Source organism: Molossus molossus, unplaced genomic scaffold (genome assembly GCF_014108415.1).
Source record: "Molossus molossus isolate mMolMol1 unplaced genomic scaffold, mMolMol1.p scaffold_m16_p_5, whole genome shotgun sequence".
Lineage (NCBI taxonomy): Eukaryota > Metazoa > Chordata > Mammalia > Chiroptera > Molossidae > Molossus > Molossus molossus.
Genome location: NW_023425388.1, coordinates 8245854 through 8270341, shown reverse-complemented (window position 1 = coordinate 8270341; position 24488 = coordinate 8245854). Strand labels below are relative to the sequence as shown.

At 49.9% G+C, this 24488-nt stretch overlaps 1 protein-coding gene across 1 annotated transcript in view; it reads right to left on the bottom strand.

The window, feature by feature from the left end:
- DSCAM (DS cell adhesion molecule) overlaps positions 1–24488 on the bottom strand; it is a 575021-nt gene that overhangs the window by 164190 nt on the left and 386343 nt on the right. The window contains exon 11 of the mRNA XM_036242878.1: positions 15537–15710. Coding sequence (XP_036098771.1) covers positions 15537–15710 — 174 coding nt within the window. The remainder of the gene's footprint in view (positions 1–15536; positions 15711–24488) is intronic.

The window sequence follows — 24488 nt, the reverse complement described above, 5'->3', positions numbered from 1 at the left end:
GTAATAGACGTGCCTCGTTTTCTCCAGAAGCCAGGGCTGGCCGGATGCAAGCCGGTTTAAACAGCAAGAAAGCTCAGTGCTGCCGTGGTCGCAGGCGAAGGACCCGGCAGCTGTGTAATAAGGCAGAGAGCTCATTTCCACCCTTCGTCCAGGGCTTGACCCCACGGGGAGCCCCACACGCCTCAGGAGTCCAGGGGAAGAAGAAAGAGGGCCGATCCGAGTCCCACCGGCTGCCTGGAAGCCATTCCGTCCACCCTGCTGCACGGGGGCCGGTGCTGTTCCCATGACAGCGAGCTGCCACGGACTAGCTGGGAGAGCAAAGCAACAAAGGACCGCTCCAGCCACTTCCCCGGCGACTTATCAGTGCTTGGCTCTTGTGGCTGCTGCCGCCTGCCGGTGTGATGGCACATGACGGTGATCAAGGTGCACGTCCCTAAACCAAAGCCCTGTCGCTGGAGGAAGGGGGGCAGACAGCCCTGGGAGCTGCGCACCCTCTGAGCAGGAGGCTCTCATTAGGACAGGAAGGGCTGTTGTTCTGACAAGAGTGAGTCCTCACCTCTCACGCTTGCAGGGTTTACCCAAGCTTCTCCTGGATGCCTGGGACACGGGAGCCCTGGCGTGGCCCAGGCCACCACAGCTTGCTGGCATTAGCCTGGCCTGGGAGGCGCTCCATCCCGCCCCCGAGGGTCAGCAGGCAGGGCCTCCCCAGGTGCCTGGCGCTCAGGCTGCCCCTCTCTCCCTCTGACTTGGGGTTGGTGTGGGAAGGGAGGGTAGTGCTCCTCCTCCCTTTCCCTGCCTCCGAGGAGTCAACAGTGGAGAAGACACTGTACGCAGAAGACTGAGCCGGGGCAGGCGTGTGTCCAGTTTGCTGGAGGCTTTTACCCGTCTTCTCATCGTTCGGAAACTGGCGACCAAGGATGCCTCCGGCAGACCTGGCCTGGAGGAGAGACGGGGGTGGCAGAGAAAGAGCTGTCTCCTTGCTCAGGTGAGACCCAGGCTCCTGTTCCTCGAGGCCTCATCAGGGGGCCTGTCCGGGGCCCAAGTGAACACAGGCAAGGACCCCACACCCACGCCCAAATGTCCGGGGAGCAGCAGTCGGCCAGAAGGAACAGGATGGGGGGTGTCCTGCTCAGGACATGGGCACAGCGAGAGCTGACAGAGGACAAGCTGTGACGATGCAAACGACTCTGAAAAGCAGACGGAAGGCCAGGCCGGGGCCGGCAGTGTGCAGCCTGGGAGAGAAAAGGTTTCGGTCTCAGCGCCATCACTTCCTGCCGCGGAGGAGGCCCCTGGGGACAGGGACAGCATTCACCTGGATGTAGCCTTGAGTCCCCTTTAACCTTGGAGCAACAGTTTCATCGTCTGAAACATGGTGCGTGACCCCAACTGCAGGGTTACGGCTATCAGCACAGAAACACACCAACATGCCTGGTTCGTTCCCCAAACCACAGAACCCAGTACCGGTGTCCCCAGGCTACACCCCTGGCTCTCCTGGAGGGGAGCGCTCTGTCAAAGGCACGGTTAGGTCCACGGGGCCCTTCCTGGGTTGCCGGGAGGGAGTGAAGCCTCCAGCAGGAGGAGGGGACCCGGTGGGGCCCCTTCCCCCTGGGGAGTCAAGGCTCCCTGGACTGCAGGCTCCACAGCTTCGCGAACAAAGGCGCACGCGAGCCAGAGTTCAGGGGTCCCAGGAGGCCGTCCTCAAAAGCACTGCCTCTCTGGGGCAGGGATGCGGGGTTCCGGGGCGGGGGCGATGGGACCCTCTTTGCTTCCTGGATGTGGGATTCACATTTGGGGAGCCCAGACTGGAGGAAGTCGTGATCTCACAGGGACACGCAGTGGCTTCCTGCAGGGACAGAGACAGGAGGTGGCAGCCCCAGGCGGACGAGTCCCCCAGGCATATGTGCTGCCTCAGTGTGCGAAGCCAGCGGTGGGGCTGGCTCCTGAGCAGGAGATGCCACCCAGCCCGCATCAAGGGACGGCCCTGCGAGCCGGGCTGCTGGGTACTGTCCCTCAAGGCTGGAGGCCCCCACACCGACATGGGTCACGGCCTGGGGAAGCTGTGGTCTCCTTGTTGATGTTTAAGCCCTGAGACACCTTCTCCATTTTGCAGGGATTATGCTCATAGTGACCTTGACTTCACGACCTTTGAATTTCAGTCTGACACTGTACATATTCTAGGCATTTGCTTTCCAGGGTGCAGGCAGGCGGATCACTTAACAGCAGGTGGGCATGTGCCTCTGGGGAGCTGCGTCCGGGCAGCATCTGGGAACCCCAGAGCTCGTGAGGCCTGTGACATCACTGAAACGGTGCTGTGGGGGAGGAGCTCTGGTGTTTCAAAGGAAGTGGGAAGCATGAATTGGGAACGTGGGAAAAGGGAGACAATGGCCACACCTTTGCATTTAAGGATATGCAGGGTCAGGAATGAAAGATATAAAGAGAGAGTAGGTATATGGTACTATGTGGTGAGCTGAAAATAAGAATTGTTGTTTTATTGAATCCTCACCTGAGGATATTTTCCCAGTTATCTTCAGAAAGAGAGGGAGGGAGAGAGAAACACCGATGTGAGAGAGACGCATCGACCGGTTGCCTCCCACATGACCTTGACCACGGCTGGGGATGGAACTGCAACCAAGGAACGTGCCCTTGACTGGAATCGAACCTGAGATTCTTTGGTCCATGGGCTGATGCTCTAACCGCTGAGCCAGATAAGAATTTTAAGTTAGCACAATGCATCTTCTGCGTTTGGCTATGATGGTTTAAATCCCACGCTCATGGTGGACACAGGTGGTGGACACAGGTGGTGGACACAGGTGGTGAACAGCCTGTGCAAGATGCGGGTCTTCGACATTCCTTGGGAAGAACCGACCCGGAATTTCTGGGTCCCCAGACAGCCTCACGTGGCCTCCTTTTATCTCCCTTGCTCATCAGTGAAAGGGCAGCGCTCACATGAAGACGGTGCTGAAGGCCCAGCGGTGCTGATGGCTGCGGCCAGGCCCAGCTCGCGCCCCCTCCTGCTGGCGAGAACCTCTGAAAGGCTGCTGACAGGTTCTGCCGTGCGGGCTGCCGGGTGATTAAGGGCCGCTTCAACGGAGGACGTGTTGACACATCCGAGACTTGAATGGTAAATGAGGGGTTGGGCTGGGAGCGTGTACTATCTGCCCCAGAGTCTCGCAAGCCTCCCCTTCCTGGGACACTTCCCTGCTTGTCGGGCCCGCTGCAGAGACCCCTGAGACCACTGACCCCGGGGGGAGGGGTGCAGGGCTTCTGGGCTCCCACATCCTGGCTCTGGAGCGTCTTGCTGTCCTCGGTTCTGTCACCAAAGAGACATGGTGCAGAAGCCATGCCGCTGATGTAGCTTGGAGGCTACAACGGACCAGAAGACAAAACTGGGCCCATGGACAGGGCTGCATGGACCCGGGGCCGCAGGGACCCGGGGCCGCAGGGACCCGGGGCCGCAGGGACCCGGGGTTGCAGGGACCCGGGGTTGCAGGGACCCGGGGCTGCAGGGACCCGGGGCTGCAGGGACCTGGGATGGAGCGTGTAGGCCACTGAAAAGCACGCCGCAGAAGAACGCTGAGCGATGGAAGGATGGGGACAGGCACATCCGAATAAAGGGTGGGCTATTCAAGGGTAAGTCCAGCTGTGTCTAGTCACAGGAAACGTGTGAGCACACATGAGCTGAGAGAAGCCATGGACCACAGGAGATTCACCGACATGCGTGTAATGTTCCGGCAGGGAGAGCTACCCCCACCATCCCAGTGTGGCCGTCCAACGAGGTCAGCCCCACTGGCGTAACACTCCCTACACCTCCCTGTTGCCTCCCTGGTATCAACTCAAGGGAGAAGGAGCAACTTATGTTAAATAGTGAGCTTGGGAGAGTCTAGGCACATAGTGCTCTGCCCTTTCCTCTACTTTTGGGGGGAGTTGGCAGCCCCTAAGAAGCAAGTGACGTGTGGTGGGCAGAGTCTAGGATGGCCCCTCGATCCTGCCTCTGGTGGTCGTACCCTCACGGAACCCCTTCCTCTTCAGTGCGAGCAGGACCTGGGGCTCTAAGCAGGCGTGTGCACAGGTGATGGATGGGCCGCTCCTTCCATGACCGGCTGGCACGAGTCTAGCGTCCGTCCCGTAGCGCTCTCTCTGGCTTCTCAACCTGCATGTTTTGGTGAAGCCAGAAGTCATGGTGGAGTCATCCTCACTACAAGGAACTGAGGTCTTCAGTCCAACCGCCCCCAAGGAGCTGAATCCTACACTGAGCACATGACCTTGGAAGCAGAGCCGCAGATGAGCGACCCCAGCTGTGGTTGACACTGACCACAGCCTTGAGAGACACCGAAGAGGGCCCAGGTGAGCTGTCTGGGCTCCTGACCCACGGACTCTGGGAGACGACCAGTGCGTGCTGTTCTAAGCTGCTATGTCTGGGATGATTCGATACCAGGCCACAGCTAACGAACACGCACCTCATGCCATCGGTGTGCGGGGCAGGCCTGGGCTTTGGCAGGTGCCAAGGGGCCCAGTGACGCTTAGGGTTGCCGGGGCGAGTCTGCTGGGTTTTTGGCTCAAGTTAGGAAGTTCATTTGCTCACAGATCTCAACAGCCCTGCCCCCTGTCGGTTTCATAAGTGACAGATGAAAGGCTGCTGTTGGGCTCCCTTGCCTCTTTCCCTTGTTTTGGATCTTGGGCAGGCACTAGAGAAACACTTGTACAAGCTCTCCTTTAAAGAGCATCTCTGAGGGCCCAGCTGCTGCACGCGGGGCCTGCGCAGGGGCCGGCGGGAGAGCTTGCCCCAGGTTGGCTCTGGCTGAGGGTGCAGGGGCCGGCAGAGTGCCCGGGGCAGCGCTGAGGCTGGATGGGGAGGTGGAGGCTGCTGCCCTGGGAGAATCGACCGCGGTGCTGGCGGTAAACCCGGCGGAGAAGTTCCAGATAGAGGAGGACGAGCCATGTACCACCCAGAACCTCCAGCAACATCTCCAACCTGCTGCCGAGTGGGAAGACGGTACTGGATCAGAGCACAGAGGGGGAGGGTTCTCTTCAGCAGGTGCACAGGACCAATCAGGAGCAGGGGCAGGAAACGGAGCACCTGACCGGGCAGGTGGAGCTCCTGTGGCAGATGAATGAGCAGCATGCAGTGGCTTATGCGCAGTCAGATGTCACCACCCGGGAACTGGAGGGAACAAATGAGAAGCTTGTTGCTGGCAGCAAGGCCTCACAGCAAGACTCCGAGTCAGGCTGGAACAATCAAACGCCTGCAAGCCAACATCGATCGCCTCCTGAGCCCGTGGGGGAGTTCAAGTCACCGGCCAGGGAGGAGGAGCTGGGAGAAGCAGGAGCAGAAGTCGGCACCAGCTTCTCCTGTCTAAGTGCCATATGACCTGCACCGGCACTTGGTGTATGACCGCGAGTTTGCCAAGTAGATCACTTCCTTGCCAAGTAGATCACTTCCTTGCCAAGTAAATCACTTCCTTGCAAGTCGGCCAAGCCCAGAGGAAGAAGGAAACAAGCATTTGAAGAAGGCAGGGAGGACACTGAAGGCACAGCTGAGCCTGGAGTGGCTGAGGCAGGACCCTGGAAGAGGGGACCCTGGAGGAGGGGACCCTGGAGGAGGAGACCCTGGAGGAGGGGGCCCTGGAGGAGGGGGCCCTGGAGGAGGGGACCCTGAAGGAGGAGACCCTGGAGGAGGAGACCCTGGAGGAGGAGACCCTGGAAGAGGGGACCCTGGAGGAGGAGACCCTGGAGGAGGGGGCCCTGGAGGAGGGGGCCCTGGAGGAGGGGGCCCTGGAGGAGGGGACCCTGGAGGAGGGGACCCTGGAGGAGGAGGCCCTGGAGGAGGGGGCCCTGGAGGAGGGGGCCCTGGAGGAGGGGACCCTGGAGGAGGGGGCCCTGGAGGAGGGGACCCTGGAGGAGGAGGGGACCCTGGAGGAGGGGGCCCTGGAGGAGGGGGCCCTGGAGGAGGGGGCCCTGGAGGAGGGGACCCTGGAGGAGGGGGCCCTGGGGAGGGGGCCCTGGAGGAGGATACCCTGGAGGAGGGGACCCGGGAGGAGGGGGACTCTGGAAGGAGGAGACCTCGGAGGAGGGAGCCCCTGGAGTAGGGGACCCTGAGGGAGGGGACCCTGGAGAGGGAGACCCTGGAAGGAGGGATCCTGGAGGAGGGGGACCTATGGAGGAGGGAACCTGGAAGGAGGGGACTCTGGAAGAGGGGACCCTGGGAGGAGGGAGACCCTGGAGGAGGGGGCCTGGGGAGGAGGACCTGGAGGAGGGGGCCCTGGAGGAGGGGGACCTGGAAGGAGGGAGACCCCGGGATGAGGTGATGTACCCGGGAGGAGGGGAGACCCTGGAAGGAGGGGGACCCTGGAGAGGGAGACCTGGAGGAGGGGACCCTGAGGAGGGGACCCTGGGAAGTAGGGGACCCTGGGAGGAGGGGACCCTCGGAGGAGGGGGCCCTGGAGGAGGGGGCCCTGGAGGAGGGGGCCCTGGAGGAGGGGGCCCTGGAGGAGGGGGCCCTGGAGGAGGGGACCCTGGAGGAGGAGGCCCTGGGGGAGGGGGCCCTGGAGGAGGAGGCCCTGGAGGAGGGGACCCTGGAGGAGGGGACCCTGGAAGAGGGGACCCTGGAAGAGGGGACCCTGGGGGAGGGGACCCTGGGGGAGGGGACCCTGGGGGAGGGGACCCTGGAGGAGGAGACCCTGGAGGAGGAGACCCTGGAGGAGGGGGCCCTGGAGGAGGAGACCCTGGAGGAGGGGACCCTGGAGGAGGCGGCCCTGGAGGAGGAGACCCTGGGGGAGGGGACCCTGGGGGAGGGGACCCTGGAGGAGGGGGCCCTGGAGGAGGGGGCCCTGGAGGAGGGGGCCCTGGAGGAGGGGGCCCTGGAGGAGGGGACCCTGGAGGAGGGGACCCTGGAGGAGGGGGCCCTGGAGGAGGAGACCCTGGAGGAGGGGGCCCTGGAGGAGGGGACCCTGGAGGAGGAGGCCCTGGAGGAGGGGGCCCTGGAGGAGGGGGCCCTGGAGGAGGGGGCCCTGGAGGAGGAGTGCACCACCATCACCACTATCTAATTCCGAAACATCTTTATCACTACAAATGAAACCTGTAGCCATTGGAAGTTACTGTCACTGCCTTCTCCCCCCAGCCCCTGGCAACCACTAACCTCCTTGTGCTCCTATGGATGTGTCTGTTTTAGACATTTCATGTAAATTGAAGCAAATGATACATGGTCATCTGTGCCTGGTTTCTTTCATTTAGCAGAATGTTCTCCAGGTTCAACCGCGTTGCGGAATGCATCCGGACTCCACTTGTGTGGCTGAATGACGTCATGGGGCGGACGCCCTCTTTGTTCATCCCTTTACCAGTGGTGGACATTCGGGAGATTTCCATCGCGTTAGCTACTATGGGTAGTGCAGCTATAAACATCCATGTACAAGTTTCTGTGTGAACATGTTTTCATTTCTCTTGGGCACATAACCAGAGGTGGAGATGATAAGACATGTGGGGATTCTCTGTTTCGCTTCTTGAGGAAGTGCCGCTCTGTTCCCTGAAGCGACTGCACGTTTCATTTCCCACCAGCAGCGCGACGCCCCGGCTTCGACACGTCCGCACGGCCGCTCCTGCGTCTCTTAAACGGAGCATCCCGGGGGGAGGACGTGGCGTCTCGCTCTCATCTGGTTCTCATGTCACTAATGACTAACAATGTTCAGGTGTTTATCGGTCATTGTACTTTTTTAGATAAATGGCTCTTCAAATTCTTCATCCATTTTTAATTTTTGTGATTTTACTGATGAGTAGTAAGAGTTCTAATAAAAGTGCCCTATCAGATATATGATTTACAGATATTTTCTCCCTTCCCCCCAATTGTCTTTTTATGTTCTTAATGCATAAAAATGTTCTAACTTTTATAAAGTTAAAATGATGTATTTGTCCTTATATTGCTGATACTTTGCATCATGGCTGAGAGACCATGCCTAACTAATGAACACACAGATTGACTCCAATATATTTTCTAAGAGTTGTAGAGTTTTAGCTCTTACACATACGTCTACCAGCTGTTTCGAGTTGGTTTTTCTGCATGCTGTGAGGTAGGAATCCAGCCTCACTCCTATGTTCTGGGAAATTTTCATGTTTCCATTAATTCGACCCCTGTAACAGCACTCTGAGGTAAGTTGAGAATTAAATAACTCAGGCACAGAGAGGTTATGTAACTTGCCCAAGGTACGCAGCAACGAGCTCCAGACATCACCAGAAAGTTTGACCTACAAGCTCATTTTCATAAATATCTTTCTGTAAAATAAAATTATTGGCACTTCCAAAAGTAAGGATGAAATAGAATGTTTAACAAATAATGTTACGACAACTGACTAAACATTGGTACAAAATATCACTAGTTCTCACTCATAATTTCCATCACAATAAATTCCTTACACGTTGAACTGTTAAGTGACAAAAACAATATGAGTATACTTGGGACAGTGAATAACTTTGTAATCATGGTATAAAATAGAAGAAAACCCTAAAAGAAAACTGATTCAGGTACAAGAAATCTTTTTAGAAAATATATCAAAATACTGCCCTGGCCGGTTTGGCTCAGCGGTTGGAGCGTCGGCCTGCGGTACAGAGAGACCCAGGTTCGGTTCCCACTAAGGGCACGTACCTCGGTTGCAGTTTGTCCCCAGCCCTGGTTGGTCGTGCGGGTGGCAGCCACTCGATGTGTCCCTTTCACGTCGATGTTTCTCTCTCTCTCTCTCTCCCTCTCACTCTATCTGAACAAAATATGGAAAACTGTCCTCGGGTGAGGATGAAAAAAAAAAGAAAATATATCAAAATACTATAAAGTAAAATGTTTCAGACTTGTAGTTATGGCGGAGAGCTTGGACAGACGAACTCTCCCACAGGTGGCATAACATCCGGATTGTGCACGTGTGTTTAATGCATCACAGCACTTGGTGTGCTAGGGTTGCGGTACAAAAGCACCACGCACTGGGTGCTTAAGACAACGGAAAGTCATTGTGTTACAGTCTGAGGCCAGGCGTCTGGGGTCCCAGTGCTGGTAGGGCCATGCTGCCGACACACGGCCGTATGCCCTCTGTCGTGTCCAAATGTCCCCCTTTCCTAAGGACACCTGTCATACCGCATTTCGGGCCAGCCTACTCCAGTAAAACCTCATCTTCAGTAATTTTATCTGCAAGGACCCCAGTTCCAAATAAGGTCACGTTCTGAGAGTCTTGTGTTAGAACTTCAACATACAAATCCTGGGGTCACACAATTCGACACTTAAAACTGAGAGAGCAGGAAGATTGAGATTGGAGTCAGCATTGCAGTTGCTAGACTAGCCTTCCCATGTTACAAATTCCGTATTAACCCCAAGGAATCGCTAGCTGGTAGAACTTCAGGCTCACTTAAGAGTAAAATGCAAATGTTTACATGGAGTATAAGATGCTCTATCTGGAAGGAGCCACCAGCCACCAGCTACATCACCATCCATCATGTACAATCCACACATATTATCTACCATCTACCATCCATCATGCAACACTCACCGGGCATTACCCACCATTCACCATCTACCAGCACCACCCACCATGCACCATCCACATGCATCATCCACCATCCACCAGCTACCATCCATCATGCAACACTCACCGGGCATTACCCACCATTCACCATCTACCAGCACCACCCACCATGCACCATCCACATGCATCATCCACCATCCACCAGCTACCATCCATCATGCAACACTCACCGTGCATTATCCACCAGCCACCATCTACCACCACCACCCACCATGCACCATCCACATGCATCATCCACCATCCACCAGCTACCATCCATCATGCAACACTCACCGTGCATTATCCACCAGCCACCATCTACCACCACCACCCACCATGCACCATCCACATGCATCATCCACCATCCACCAGCTACCATCCATCATGCAACACTCACCGGGCATTACCCACCATTCACCATCTACCAGCACCACCCACCATGCACCATCCACATGCATCATCCACCATCCACCAGCTACCATCCATCATGCAACACTCACCGGGCATTATCCACCAGCCACCATCTACCACCACCACCCACCGTGAACCATCAGCATTAGAGCCCTTGAGGGCTTGAGGGTCTTCCACCGGCTGACAGTCACCCCCTACAGTTTTCCATGCTTCTTCCCATCCTCTACCTGTGCATTCACCCGACATCCCCATGAAAGCCACAGCTATTTTGGACACTGCACTTCAGGGTGCAGTGGGAAGGGCCACGAGAGTGTGTGCACATGTGGGAGCTGGTGGACTCCATGGTTATGAAAATGTGTAAACAGGGTGTTTTGAATCAGGGACACCTCATACTCTATCACAGGAACTGGTTTGTCTTATTTGAGGTGTCTTAAACAGTAATTTGGAATGACAATAATAATACCAACAGTGTCGACAACTTCAACGTCATCAACAGCTGCTTTTAGTCTGTACTTGCCATAAGTTGGGCATTTTGCTAAGTGACTAGATGTGGTGGCCAGTTATATGTGCAGGACCAACGCCATTCTGGAGCCTGTGGGTGGGCTCCAGGAGCAGGGGGTTAATCAGATTCCGAGAGTAACTGGCTCCGGGGAAGCACCTGATCCTGTATGATATGGGCTGTGCTGTGTACTGCATGCGGGACCAGAGAGTAAGGGCTGCTCTGTGTACTGCACGCAGGACCAGAGAGTAAGGGCTGCTCTGTGTACTGCACGCGGGACCAGAGAGTAAGGGCTGCTCTGTGTACTGCACGCGGGACCAGAGAGTAAGGGCTGCTCTGTGTACTGCACGCGGGACCAGAGAGTAAGGGCTGCTCTGTGTACCGCACGCGGGACCAGAAAGGACCTCTGCAGGGAAGCCGACAATAGCAGCTGCTGTCACCAGGGTCCACAGACCCACAGAGACACCAGTGTTCCTACTGAGAGCCAGGCTCAGATCGGCCACTGGCAGAAAGTTGCAGAAGGGAACAGTACAATTTTGGCACTTGGGAGAAACTTTAGGGACGGCTCATCTACTTGAGAGATCCCACAGTTTGGGGAACTACTTCCTTAGCACACAAGACCATGTCCCCCCGACCCCAGAGGCCCTGCATGTGGGAAAGAGGCTCCTGCAGCCCCTGCTGGGACTGGGGTGAGGGGTGCAATGCTACCACCAGGGGCCAAGTTGCAGGGAAGCGAAAGCCAGCCCCTCTGTCTTTTCTGTGAAGGGTCTTCAACATTGTTCGATGTGTTGGATCCCTATTTCGGCGATAATTTTTGGTGAAAAAAAAAAACAACAACTAGAACTGAAATAACAAGTAGAATCGAGCAAGAATACCGATACAGCTGGAAGTCTTGGCGCTGATGATCGCCTGTCTCACTGATGCCCCGGCCTCACCCTTCACTCCAAGCATGACTGCTTGATCTCCCTCTGCCCACAGCCTCCTCACGCTGATTCCAAAATGTTAACTCGCCTGTTACTGGAATGGTGGGTTTGGAAAGCGGTGCCGTCACAGTGAGAAAAATTCCCACACAGGAAACACAATGTGTGGTCCCCAGCATCCCCAGGGAGCCCCCTGAGAGTCCCCAACCACTGGCCTCATGAGAAGGTTGGGGTATGAAACCCAGCACCAACCATCCTGAGAGTTCAGAGTCTCACCTGAGACGCTGCCTTAATTTCCTGACATCCCCGGATCCTGCAGAAAGCTCTCTACTACTGGGCTTAGAAATATGTGTAGCCTGTGTTGTTTGAGATGACATAGAAGAGGAAGCACACGTAATATTTTTACTGAACATAGGAACATTTCCTTTCTATCGATTCTTTTTTTCAGTTTGAAATCCCTAAACACTAGACTGATTTCCTTAAACAACCAGGGTTAGGAAAAGTCAGCCCCTCGAGGTTTCCAAAGGCACCACTGTCTGCACCGGTCCTGCATGGACCAGAGCACCCGCCCCCCCCCCCCACCCGGGGCCGGGAAGTCCTTTCCTCCTCTTCTTCCTGTCCAAGACCTTCTCATTTTCTTTTTCAGAGCCTTTTTCCGGGTGTTCCTGTGCTTTGCACCATCAGCGTCTGTCCAGCCACCGGACCTCCCCCTCTGTGCGTGTTGGAGTACACGTGCCCCGTGCTTCCCATCCAGTGTTTCCCATAAGTACCCATCCAATGGCCACGCTGGCCAGTGCGGAGGCATGAGTCTTCCTATTGGACAGGCTCAGGGAGGGAAAGCAAGTTGTCCCCAATCAGAGTGATCGCAAGGGGTGGAGGCGGGAGAACCAGTCCTCGGTGCGGTCACAGAGGCCCCTCCCCACAGCCTGGCCCTGACACAGCGCTCGGCACCCTCCCCACGTCTCACGTCGTCTCGGGACATCCGGAGAACTGCAGACGGAAGGTCCCTCTTCTCCCCCAGGGGATTTTCCTGTGGGGGCTACTGCTGTGGGAACAGCGGTGACCACATCAAAGTAGACGTGCTAGCATTTCCATGTAATAAATGCCAACAATATTGAGACATTCTTTACTGTATAAAAGACTGGGATCAACTGTAAGGGGGCAAATGGGGAGCTCTGTCCCCTTTTAGTGATTCCACGCAGTGATTTCCTCAGGGGTTGGCTGGGGTGTCATTCCTGTCCTGTTGCGTTTTGAATAGGTAGCGTTAGTTCATTTGTGATGACTGTGTCTGTGTTTGTATGGAAGGAGGTGTGTGTGTGTACACGAGTGTGTGTGCACGTTATTGTTAGGGCCATTTGGAGTTTACAATAAAGGATGATGAGATGAAGGTTCTGTCTCTTCTTGCCACTACCTGGAAGGCTCGTGGGTTTGGCGCATGCACACTGTAAGTACACACGAGTATGTGGAAGTATGTGTGAGCATTTTATTGTGCCTCCTCTATCATCACACAAAAAATAATGAAACATTAAAGAAATCGTGCCTGATGCAAGGCTGGTTCATGTCACAGAAAAGCCCAGGGCTTCCCTCGCTGTGATGCCAGGTACTGTCCCCTTGGCAGTGACAGGGACAGCAGATCTGCTGGGTCCTCTGGACAGCCAGCAGCAGCCAGCGCTGGGCTGGGCCCCATCCAGCTCCATGTTCCACCTCCCTCACCATTTTCTCAGTAAACTCACTGCCCACCGCGGCGGACTCCATCATCCCACCTGCTACCTCAGGGCGTCCCTCTGTGCCACGGAACAGGCTGGTCCTCAAAACCCAGAGAACGAGTGGCGGTCATCCCATCCTTGTGAGTTGTCCTTTTTTCAAGTGATACCATTTGAATGACAAATACATTCACTGTCTGCCTTCTGTTTTCCTGCTTCTGTAACTGTTGCCTAAATTATCTGTCACTTTCCAGAATTTAAACATTATCATTTTGAAGGGTTCCAGAGACCAGATGCTTGACGCTGAGATAATCTATAAAGTCATCAAGGGGCACTGAGAACTGGTAGAATGAAGAGTTACATACATGTGCCTCTCAACTAATAGTTCGTCTGGGTGGAGAGGATCTCGAATTGGCCAAACGGAAGAACCATTCCTCTTTGACATACGTTCAGTTCAAACGCTCGCCTCTCTAGTTCCCTTCCTGCACCGGGTCCGACGTGCATGCTGAGTTCCCGCCCGCCTGGGCTCTTCTGATGTCCTGCACCTGCTCCCTCTGTTCCCTCCCCCTCCAGTGCCTCCATCTGCCCACAACAGTTCTGCCTTTCAAAGCGTCTCACATTCCTTAGGACCGAACTCCAAGCCACGGGTTTGCATTCTACACCTAGGCTACAAACAAACATAAACACGCCCTCATCTGTGTGTCCTCGGAGCTCGGCCCTCTGTTCCACTCCAGTGCGTTGTGCTGGGCGGGCGGTGTCCACACCCACGCCCGTCACCCCGCGACAGAGCACGCTCGCTAAGGGCAGGGGACACCTCTGTGGTCCTCCCCGGACTCCACTACCAGAACCAAAGCTATGAACAGAGGACGTGTGCAGAAAATCTTCCATTTAAATTGCACTCATTCTTTAAGATGGTTTTTTTTCCACGAAGCTTTTCTTAATCCCCTCGAGCTGAGAGTTTTGTCCGCCTCTGAAAAGCAAACCTATGAACAATATCCTCTCCACCTGGCATTTAACTAGGAGGCTCTATATTCTTCCTGCTTCTCTCCTCTTCCGACATAAGCTCTTTCATTCACGAGGGTAACGTCCTCGGTTGAGTGCATTTACATCCCGTACAGTGTCTTGTATCTATTAGAATAAATACATATGTATCGGGATAGAAAATGTTTTATACATTTAACATGTATCAAAGCAATCACAAATTATATGCCTTTTGTTGGGTAAAGCATTGATCAACATTGGCCCTTGGCTTTGGGGCTTCCTTAATAATTTCATCAATGTATTATTTTTTTTTAAATTACCATTTCAACTTTGGATTTAAGCGATATAACAATTTGTCTTCAGATTCTTGCAAATCAGTCCCTCCAGAGTATAAACTTTAGAAGTCAAAATTAGGCATTGGATATGTGCAAAATGTATTTTGAAGCAACCGTTTTTCAGAACTGTATTTCTTCCTGAGATATAAAAGTATAACAAATAGATAACTTGATGTTTTCACTGTTCTGTTGGGAATAATAGACTAACTAGAATAAAAAATGAATGAAATGGGATGAATGTTAGTCTCTGTGTACTTAGCCTTTAAATCACACACACACACACACACACACACACACACCCCACTGAAATTGACTTAAATTCCATGCCCTTAATAAATAATATGGTAGAGATTCTTTCCAGCCCATCAATAACACAATTAAAATAAAAAAGAGAAAGCTGATCAAAGCCTTGCATTGGCAAGAACTAACAACTTATCTAGTAGAAAATTAGATCCACGGAGAAAGACAGAAGCCATTCACTGTGAACTCGACGCACAACCATCTGCTAATAAGCAACGCTCAGTAAATGTCGGTCCACTTTATGTTCCTTCTTGGGTGGTTTAGTTATCCAAGTATGAAAGTAATTTGATTATAGGGGGCCCTTTTCTATGAAGTGGGTCAGCACCATGGACCCTAAGCAAGTGCTACATGTTTCTGTCTGGTAGTTGTGTGTTTTTGGTCATGAGGTTTCTAGTTGCTTGATTTCATAAGGATTTTATATATGTAAAAAAAAAAATCTACAGATAAGCCAGCTTGCAAATCATAAAATGCATGAAAACAGACTTTGAGAGAAACACACCGGGAAACACATATCGGGCCTTTCCACAGTAGAGCAACAGGATAGAAACGTCGGTAAAGGCAGAGACCCGCTCCTCTGCGGGGCTGCCCAGAGCCTGCACAGCGCCCATGGGGACTGGCAGGACGGGACCCGCGGCACCACGCCCAGACGCACGGGGACCGGGCACACTGTTGACCACTGGCTCGACTCTCACCCTCCCCTTCAGCTGTGTTTCCTGGACAGAAAAATGTTCCAGCAGTTCAAGCAAACCAACATTTTGTGTCTGGTTTTAATCGAATGTGTATGGAAACGGTAGACTGGAACGTGTGAGCCCCAAAGACCTCTGTAGGTAAAAGAAAGCGTTGCTCTTCCTTACTTTTCACCGTGAGGTACATGGACTTGCTGACGTCGGCGCCCACGTCGTTGCTGACCTTGCACAGGTAGTAGCCACTGTCCTCCTCCACGACGTGCTTGATCAGCAGGGACCCGTTGCTCAGGACCTGGATCCGGCCGTTCAGGGCAATCGGTTGGAACTGGGGAACCCCAGCACCTAGGATAAAAATAAAAGAGAGGAACTGTGATATAAATATGAATATACACGGGGCGACAATGAGCGAGGTTCACCGGAAGAATCGAGAGAAGTGATTGATGTTCAGCATGTATCATAGATAAGATCACAGTCCTGGGATACACCTTGTCTTTTTTTTTTCCCGTCCCTCCAACACTGAAATTCTTGTTTGGAGAAAAATACATTTATTTAAAATGACAGTATTTCAAACTCTGGGATAAAGAGTAAGAAGCCTAGCACAGCCGGTGTGGCTCAGTGGTTGAGCACTGACCCATGCCCCAAGAGGTCGCCGGTTCGATTCCTGGTCAGGGCACATGCCCAGGTTGTGGGCCTGATCCCTGTGGGGGGCATGCAGGAGGCGGCTAATTAATGTTTTCTCTCATCAATGTTCGTATCTCTGTCTCCCTCTCAAAATTAATAAAGAAAACATAAACAAATGTTTAAAAAACAAAAAAGAGTAAGAAGCCTTACAGATAGTTGCTACATAGGAAGACAAATTTAATGAGTGTTAAGTAGCTGATAAATTATTCACAGACATCTCAGCGGACGGATTACAGAAGCAGCCGCCTGTCACTGCCCCCAGCAAATTCCTTGTTTCCAGGGCCGGCAGATGAATGCAAACACGAAGTGCTCCAGGGACGGGCATCTGAAGACCTCGCTCGCTACACACATCTGGGTCTACAGAGAGAATACCAGCATCGCAGATTTCTCTTCTAAGTGTGTCACGCCCCAGCCTAGAGACGCAGGCACCGTTACTATCGTTTGGTGATGCTGAAATAAACAAGTCAGATCGCTGCAGTAAACGCCCCTCCGCAGAGCGCCCGCACTCAAGGAGACGTGAAACAGATATGACACGATGTCAACGAGAGGCCCGCGGGAAACTGTTTTGAAAAACATACTTAGAAATAACATAACAGCAGATTCATGTCTTGCGAGATCTCTGGGGAAGTGGTCGTTTGGGTGGGCTTGCTAAGTTGCTTGCTGCTCTCCTGGGGACATGGGGAGGGAACAGACTGAAAAACCTCAGAGGGGAGGGGGGGGGGAAGAGACAGGCTGAAGAACGTCTATGCACACAGACAATGATGTGATGGTGGGGTGGGAGCCAAGCAGGGAGGAGAGGGTCGATGGGAGAAGAAAAGGAGAGACATCTGTAATACTTTCAACAATAAAGATGTATTTAAACAAACAAACAAACACAAACTGCTAGAGAGGAAATACAAAAAAATAGTTTCATTATTGTTAAGGATGAAGAAAGACACGAAAGGCACTTCCATTCTAACAATGAAAAAGAGACTGTTCATTGAAAATGTCATGCTTTTCTTTGAGCACATCAGACATCTGAAGCCACAGACCACGAGGGAAACAGCTGCAGAGTTAAAAGCCTGCCAGTAGATACGGGTTATATGAACGATTTCATCTTCGGCCCCGGATGGGAGGACGAGGTCGTGGGCATAGAAGCAGGTAAAAAGTAAACATCTGGAAACAACTAAAACCTCCCTCAGTCTAATCTTTCATGCACCACGGCCAGAATTCAAAAAAATATTAGACACAAAAAAGCAACAAACAAATATTAACAGAACTTTGGTATGGAACTATAAGACAGAAAGTTTCTAATAATTACCATTAATATTCATAAACAGGTGGGGGATTCAGAAAAAAACATTAAAACTCTACATAAGAAACAAGGAAAATGACAGAAACAAGAAAGACAATGATAGATATGAAGAATTCCTTAAATAAGCTAATAAGCTGATTGAACACAGCAGAGGAAATAATTTGTGGACTCAAAGCTAGGTCGGTCAAGAGAAATTATCCAAAGTAAAACAAAAACAAAAGAGTGAAAAGGAATGAAAAATATAGAACAAGTTGTCCTAGACCCCTGAAACAATATCAAATGTTCTAACATTGAGTAATTATAGTCTCAAAAGAAGAAAGAATGGGCAAAAGAAATAATATTTTAAATATAGAAGAGTTTAATACCACTATCAACTAATTTAACTGACATTTATAGACCTCTACACTGTACAATAGCAGAATACATATCAGTTTTTGTGGACATAGAACAGTTATTAAAAGAGATAATTCTGTGGGCTGTAACAGAAATTCTAATTAATCTATAACATAAAAATAATACAAATTATGTTCTATTTCCACAGCAAAACTAAAATTGAAAATCAGTCATGCAAATATATTTGGAAACCCCCAAATATTATTGTGCTATTGTTTATTTAAATATTTTTTCTGCTTATAATTGTTTAATAATTTTATGGTTAAAATGAGTTGACTTGCTGTCTTTCCCACCCCTCAAAAATGAGGACCATCTTGCAACGAACCTCTCCACTTGTCAATCAATCCATCAATAGAGAGAAAGATATAATGGTAGCCAATCTCTTGGATTAACTCTTAGAGTGGGAATCTACACATTTAATTGTCAAAATGCATTACTAAGTTGTTTACTAAAAGATGTGCCAATTTTATTTCCAACAGTGCTGGCTGTGGGTTAATTTTCCCCCATCCATGTACACTACTAATCGTTCTGATCTTCGTCAATACAGCATATATCTCATTATTTTAATTTGCATGATTCATAGGTTTACTTGCTTGTTTTGCTTGTAGATACATTTGAGCGCCTCTTCTCGAATTGTCAGCAATGGGTGCTTGTCCTTTGGTGAGCAGCCTGTCCACATTCTTTGCTCATGAATCTATTAGACTTTTTGTCTTTTTCTTCTTCATTTGCCAAAGCACTTTGGGTCTTGAAAAGTGTTGCTATATACCTATTTTACAAAACGTTATTTTTGTTCTTGCTGTTTTAATCAAGATTGAATGTTGAATATTATCGGCTACCTTTTTGTCATCTGTTGAGATGGTCATATGATTTTTCTCCTATAAAAGTTGACTGTATGTTTAAGGATTTGGTTTTACAAATTATAAAATGCCTTCTTATGGATAAGATATCCTTTGGAACTTTAAAATCAGGAAATACTCCCGTAAGATTTATTTACCTGTTTAAATCAGGTGCACAGTTTGAAAATATGCAAAGGCTATTGATGCTGTTCTCAAAGTTGACAGCAAACCGGGAGTCGGATCTTGTTTAAAACACACAACCAGCAACTCCAGACCAACGCAGGATTCAAACAGTGTGTCCACCAGGCCACGAACTGGAAATCTCCAAATGTTATGGGATTTATGAATTATGTAAAACTGTGCTACCAAAACACTAAACCTAAATGAACTGCTGATAGAATATGAGAAAGTTACAGGACTGGTCATGTTAAAACACATGTATTTTCCTTTCCTCAAAGAATTTTCACCAGAGAAACACTTGTAATACTTGACATATTTATACTAAAGAACTGCAGTATGAGATTTAACATTGTTAAGCTGTCTCAAACAGCTGAAAAGGCCTATCTATCAATACCTATCTGGAGAGAGAAACCACCTTGTTATGAAAAGGTCCCAATGAAGATAGAAATAAAGCATAAATGCATTGGAAACACAAGTCTTTTTTCACCAGCAAATGAGCGTCGCATGAAGAGTGACACCAGTCATAAACCCGATCACGCCTGCTAACCAGACAGTGAACCCTTGTTCCCACCAGCAGGACCACGGGCCCAAGGGTTCCCACTTGTTTCATTGAGGGGTGTGGACTTAGTTATGATTTGGTAGAATTATCTCTCATCAACTTTAAATTCATCATTTATTGTAAAGAGCAACATTTAACAGAGTTCGTACAATATTCAAGATTCTACAATCTTGTTACCATAAGGTAAGCACTTTGGGTGATTAGCTAGAAGGTACAATATAGCAACCAGAAGTTGCTAATTAAAAAGCCGTCCTTTCTCGGTGAAAAGCTGGGGTCGAGTGGGGACGGTTTTAATGCTCTATTACATGAAAAGGGTACAACATCGTGCATGGCACATACTGAATTCCTGGGTCTGCTAACACTGTGACCTCTCACTTAGTGAAAAGACACGCCGAGCGGCGTTCCCAAGGACCGAGCGAGGGGGAGGAGTGGGAAAGGACGGCCTGGTGTTGCCCAGGGAGCCCCCTTTGAAGGCGCTGGCAAGGACCGTTTCGTCTTGTCTTCCTGTCTTAAGTCTTTACTGGTCTGTAGTGATGGCACTTGGCTAAGAGTCAGAAGAACCGGCTTCTGGAGCCATCTCTGAACCTCTGGACTGTGCCCTCGACTGGCGTGCCCTCCGGGCAGCCTTATTCCATCATACACAGAATGGGGCAAATAACCCGTCTCCACACTTCACCACGCACACCAAAGGCGACACGAGTTGTAAGGCGCGTGTCAGCATGCCCGCGAGGGCCAGCGGAAGCCGGTCAATGAGCTCACTTCAGAGGGTCCCCCGCAGGACGAGTGCGTTGACTTCAACTAGAACAGCAAAGGGGAAGGACAGCTTCTGGGGTTCATCTTGCTTGGGGCTCTCTGTGTTTCCTGGACTTGTGTGACTTCTTTCTTCACCAGTTTAAGGAAGTTTTCTGTCATTGTTTCTTCAAACAGGTTCTCTATTTCTTTCTCTGATTCTTCTCCTTTTGGTATCCCTATAATGCGAATGTTGTTACATTTTGTATTGTCCCACAGCTCCCTTAAGCTCTCCTGCTTTTGAAACTTTTTTTCCATTTGCTGCTGTATTTGGGTGTTTTCTCTACCTTGTCTTCTAAGTCACTGATTTGGTCTTAAGCTTCTTCTAATCTAATATTATACCATTCTATGGTATTTTTCATAACAGTTGTGTCATTCTTTATTTCCTCTTGTTCTGTATGCATAGCTTCTACCTCTTTTTTTAAGGTGAAGTAGTTCCCAGTGAGCTCTTCATAATTCTTATTAAGTTGCTTGTAGTTCTCACCAAATTGTTTGAGCACCCTTAAAATCATTGCTTTGAATTCTTTATCTGATAAGTTGCTGTTTTCTTTCCTATAGTTCCTTTTCTGGTGATTCCTCTTTTTCTTTCCTTTGGCTGTTGTTTCTTTGTCTCACCATTTTAGCCATCTGGAAGTCTAGACATGGTGAGAGATGTTTGGATGTGTAGGCAGCTCACTGTATATCAAATAAGGCTACTGTGCCTCCTAGACTGTTTTGTTGTGTGTCACCTCTTGCCTGCTGTGGATCCTGGAGGATTGACTACTGGGAGCTGGTATTGGTGTGTCCTGGGAGGTGCTGCTGCTGGATCACGTAGGCGCCTCTGGAGCTGTGTTCTCAGCTGGTTGCTGGTGCCACCTGTGACTGTCTGAATAGCTCAGGCCCTGCTGGAGCCACGCTCCCTGCCCACACCATGGACGGCTGTGTGGCACAGGCCTCATGGGAGTCCTGGCTCCCTGCAGATCTTGTGGGCAGCTGGGTTTACAGGCCCCGTTGAAGCCCTTGCTTCCCGCTGATCCTGTGGGCAGCTGGATCACACAGTCCCTTCTGGAGACCAGGCTCCACGCCTACCTTGTGGGCAGCTGGGTCGCAGGGGCCTCTCTGGTGCCCCAGCTCCCTGCAGGTCCCATGGGCAGCTGGATCACACAGTCCCTTCTGGAGACCAGGCTCCACGCCTATCTTGTGGGCAGCTGGGTCGCAGGGGCCTCTCTGGTGCCCCAGCTCCCCACAGGTCCCGTGGGCAGCTGGATCACACAGTCCCTTCTCGAGACCAGGCTCCATGCCTACCTTGTGGGCAGCTGGGTCGCAGGGGCCTCTCTGGTGCCCCAGCTCCCTGCAGGTCCCGTGGGCAGCTGGGTCGCACAGTCCGAAAGCAATACAATTATAATGCACACAAACATATTTAGATAAATGGAGAGAATACGCATAATATTCGCTTGGAATTCTCAGTATTTTAATGATGTTGTCCGCCATATTAACCTTTACAATTATCACAACCCCCCCCAGATACTTTCAGAATAATTTTTTTAGAAAACTTGATAAAAAATATCCTGACATTTATCTAGAAGAAAACAAGTAAACAGAAATCCATGTAAGATGTCTATGCTAATTTTGAAAAAAAAGAGAGTATAGTTTTACTAGATATTAAAATATAGTATGAAGAGACAAACCTCTGATTTATGTGGTCATGATGTCAGAATAGACAGATAAGTATAACAGAGAGAAGGATTTAAAAACAGACTTCTGTAGGCACATTTGTTTTCATAGAATATAAAACAAGTCAAGTTAGTGGGGAAAGGTTGGTCTACTCAGTAATGGTTTTAGGACAACCGGCTAATCATGTGAGCTGCTGCTGATGACAATAATGATGATGATGATAACAGCTAATGCGCATTGACTAATCGTTATGTGCCAGGCACCATAATAAATGCTTTCTATGAATCATCTTACTAAATCGTCACAGTAAGCCCCTTATTCTGTTTGCTTCACACCTGGGAAAGTTCTGGTTCGTGCCGGTTCAGGACTTTCTTGTGTGTGTCTGAAGCCAGCTTTCTCTCTTAACTGATCATTTCTCCTATGTCTCCTGGATTCCTACTCGACTGATTATTTTCTAAAATAAAGTCAAAATTTAATAAAGCTTCAAATATAAACAATAGAATAAAAGGTTTAAAGATGACAGCCTAAAACCAGCATTTCTTCTTCTCCTAGAAACCATACAAAAGCAAATGGGAGAAAGAGGAATAGAAAATATGGACTCCATGTGCATGAAATTAGACCCCATAGTAGCTAAAATGTCCACCCCAAAATAGGTAAATGGGCAACCAACACTATAAACTGAGCAGTGACACACAGAAGACAGGGAGAGATGAACCATGACTGTGACTGAGCAGAGAGAGGCTCAGACCACCCACCCTGATCCCAGTCTGATTTGCTCTCCTGGGGTTTCTCCATTTTGGTAAGTGGCACCTGGTTGGGAATCAAACTGGCAACCTTTTGAGCCACACTGGCCAGGGCAGACAATCCATTTTTTAAATGAATTAATTCATTCATTTCAATCTTCACCTGAGAACATTTTTCTATTGATTTTTAGTGAGGGAAGAAGAGAGAGAGAAAAACATCAATGTGAGAGAGACACAGTGATTGGTTGCCTCCTGCATGACCCCAACCAAGGCCGGGGATCCAACTGAAACCGAGGTACATGCCCCTGACTGAAACTGAACCCACAACTTTTTGGTCCGAGGGCCGTCACTCTAACTGCTGAGCCAAACCAGCCAGGGCCAACCCCACTTTAAATACAAACTACTCACCACACCTCTCCAACACTCTGACTCTCGTCTTTGGACATTTCCATAACCAAAATTCCCCTGGAGGTCAGAATGTCCCTGTCTGTGGCAGCCAGAGAGCAGAGAATGGCCAAGCAGACCATGGCCTATGCACTGGTGATTTCTTTCACTAGTCGCCCCTTTCTGGTCCTCAGCAGCTAACTAGGGGTATCCCTGGTCTTCAAGACAGCAATTGAAACCTGTTCCCTCTGCCATTAGTGGCGTATATGTACTTAGCTGTGGATTTCTGGAAGCACAGGTGAGGTCTCCCATGGTATTAAGTTCTGATTAAAAAAAAAATTTTTTTTTTTCAGATAAGAGGCCCCATTTGTTCATGTTAAAGAAAAAAAAAAAAGCAGGGGACAGAATTGAATGTCTTAGAATTCATGTATCCAGACCCAAGGTCAAAAATGTAATAACATTATTTTCAGCAAAGATTGTTTCATTTCTGCAACAGCTGCCCTTAAACCACTGCAATTTACTCCGGAATGCTGCAGCCAGTATTCAATTGTTGCCTCTCTCTGAGAAACAGCCCAAGTCTGTTTGTGTCATTTTTGTCACATGTAAGAGAGCTGCACCTATGTAATACTTCCAACAATAAAGATAAATCTTAAACACGCAACACGCCATTTACAAAAGCAACATCCAGAATACAAGCCACGATTAAATAAACATCAATAAATACACTCATAACAATTAAACATATATAGGTCTCAGATTGTTAAAAAAAGATAAAATTTATTTATTTGTTTGTTTATCCCACTGGTATATATTTAGCCCTCAACTGTTTGATAAATAAATTACTAAATGGGAACAGAAAAAGAACTTCTAATATGTTTGTAAGCACAGTTAAAGAACCTTTTGTGGAGAAGATGGTAAGATGGATGTAAATTACTTTTACAGTGTCTAAATTGGCTTTCCCAATAGTTTACACCTTACACATTTCGGTTCATGTCATGTTCACAGTGGTACTTTATTTTATTTATTTATTTATTTATTTACTTATTTATTTATATCCTCACCCGAGGACATTTTTCCATTTTTGTTCAGATAGAGTGGGAGGAAGAGAGAGAGAGAAACATCGATGTGAAAGGCACACATTGAGTGGCTGCCTCCTGCACGACCCCAACCGGGACCAGGGACAAACTGCAACCGAGGTACGTGCCCTTAGTGGGAACCGAACCTGGGTCTCTCTGGACCGCAGGCCAACGCTCTAACCGCTGAACCAGACTGGCCAGGGCCACAGTGGTACTTTAAAAGGGAACAGCTTCTTTGCCTTTGAAGAGAAAGTATGATTAGGAATGAAAGCTCAAAATAGACATGGATGTGTTTGTTTTTGTATGTTAATTAGCCAGGTAAATAACCCAATCAACAATTTTACTTTTAAACTTCTAAAACTACTCATTTCCTATGTGTAAACACTGGGTGGGTGGGTGGGGTCTCCAAAATGAGTAATTCTGACAGTTTCTACCTGTACTCCCTCCTGTAGGATTTGCAGTGGTCTCCAGGCAGATCATGGTCATACAATCAGTAGGCAACGTGGAACTGTCCCAGGTGCTGAAATAGTTT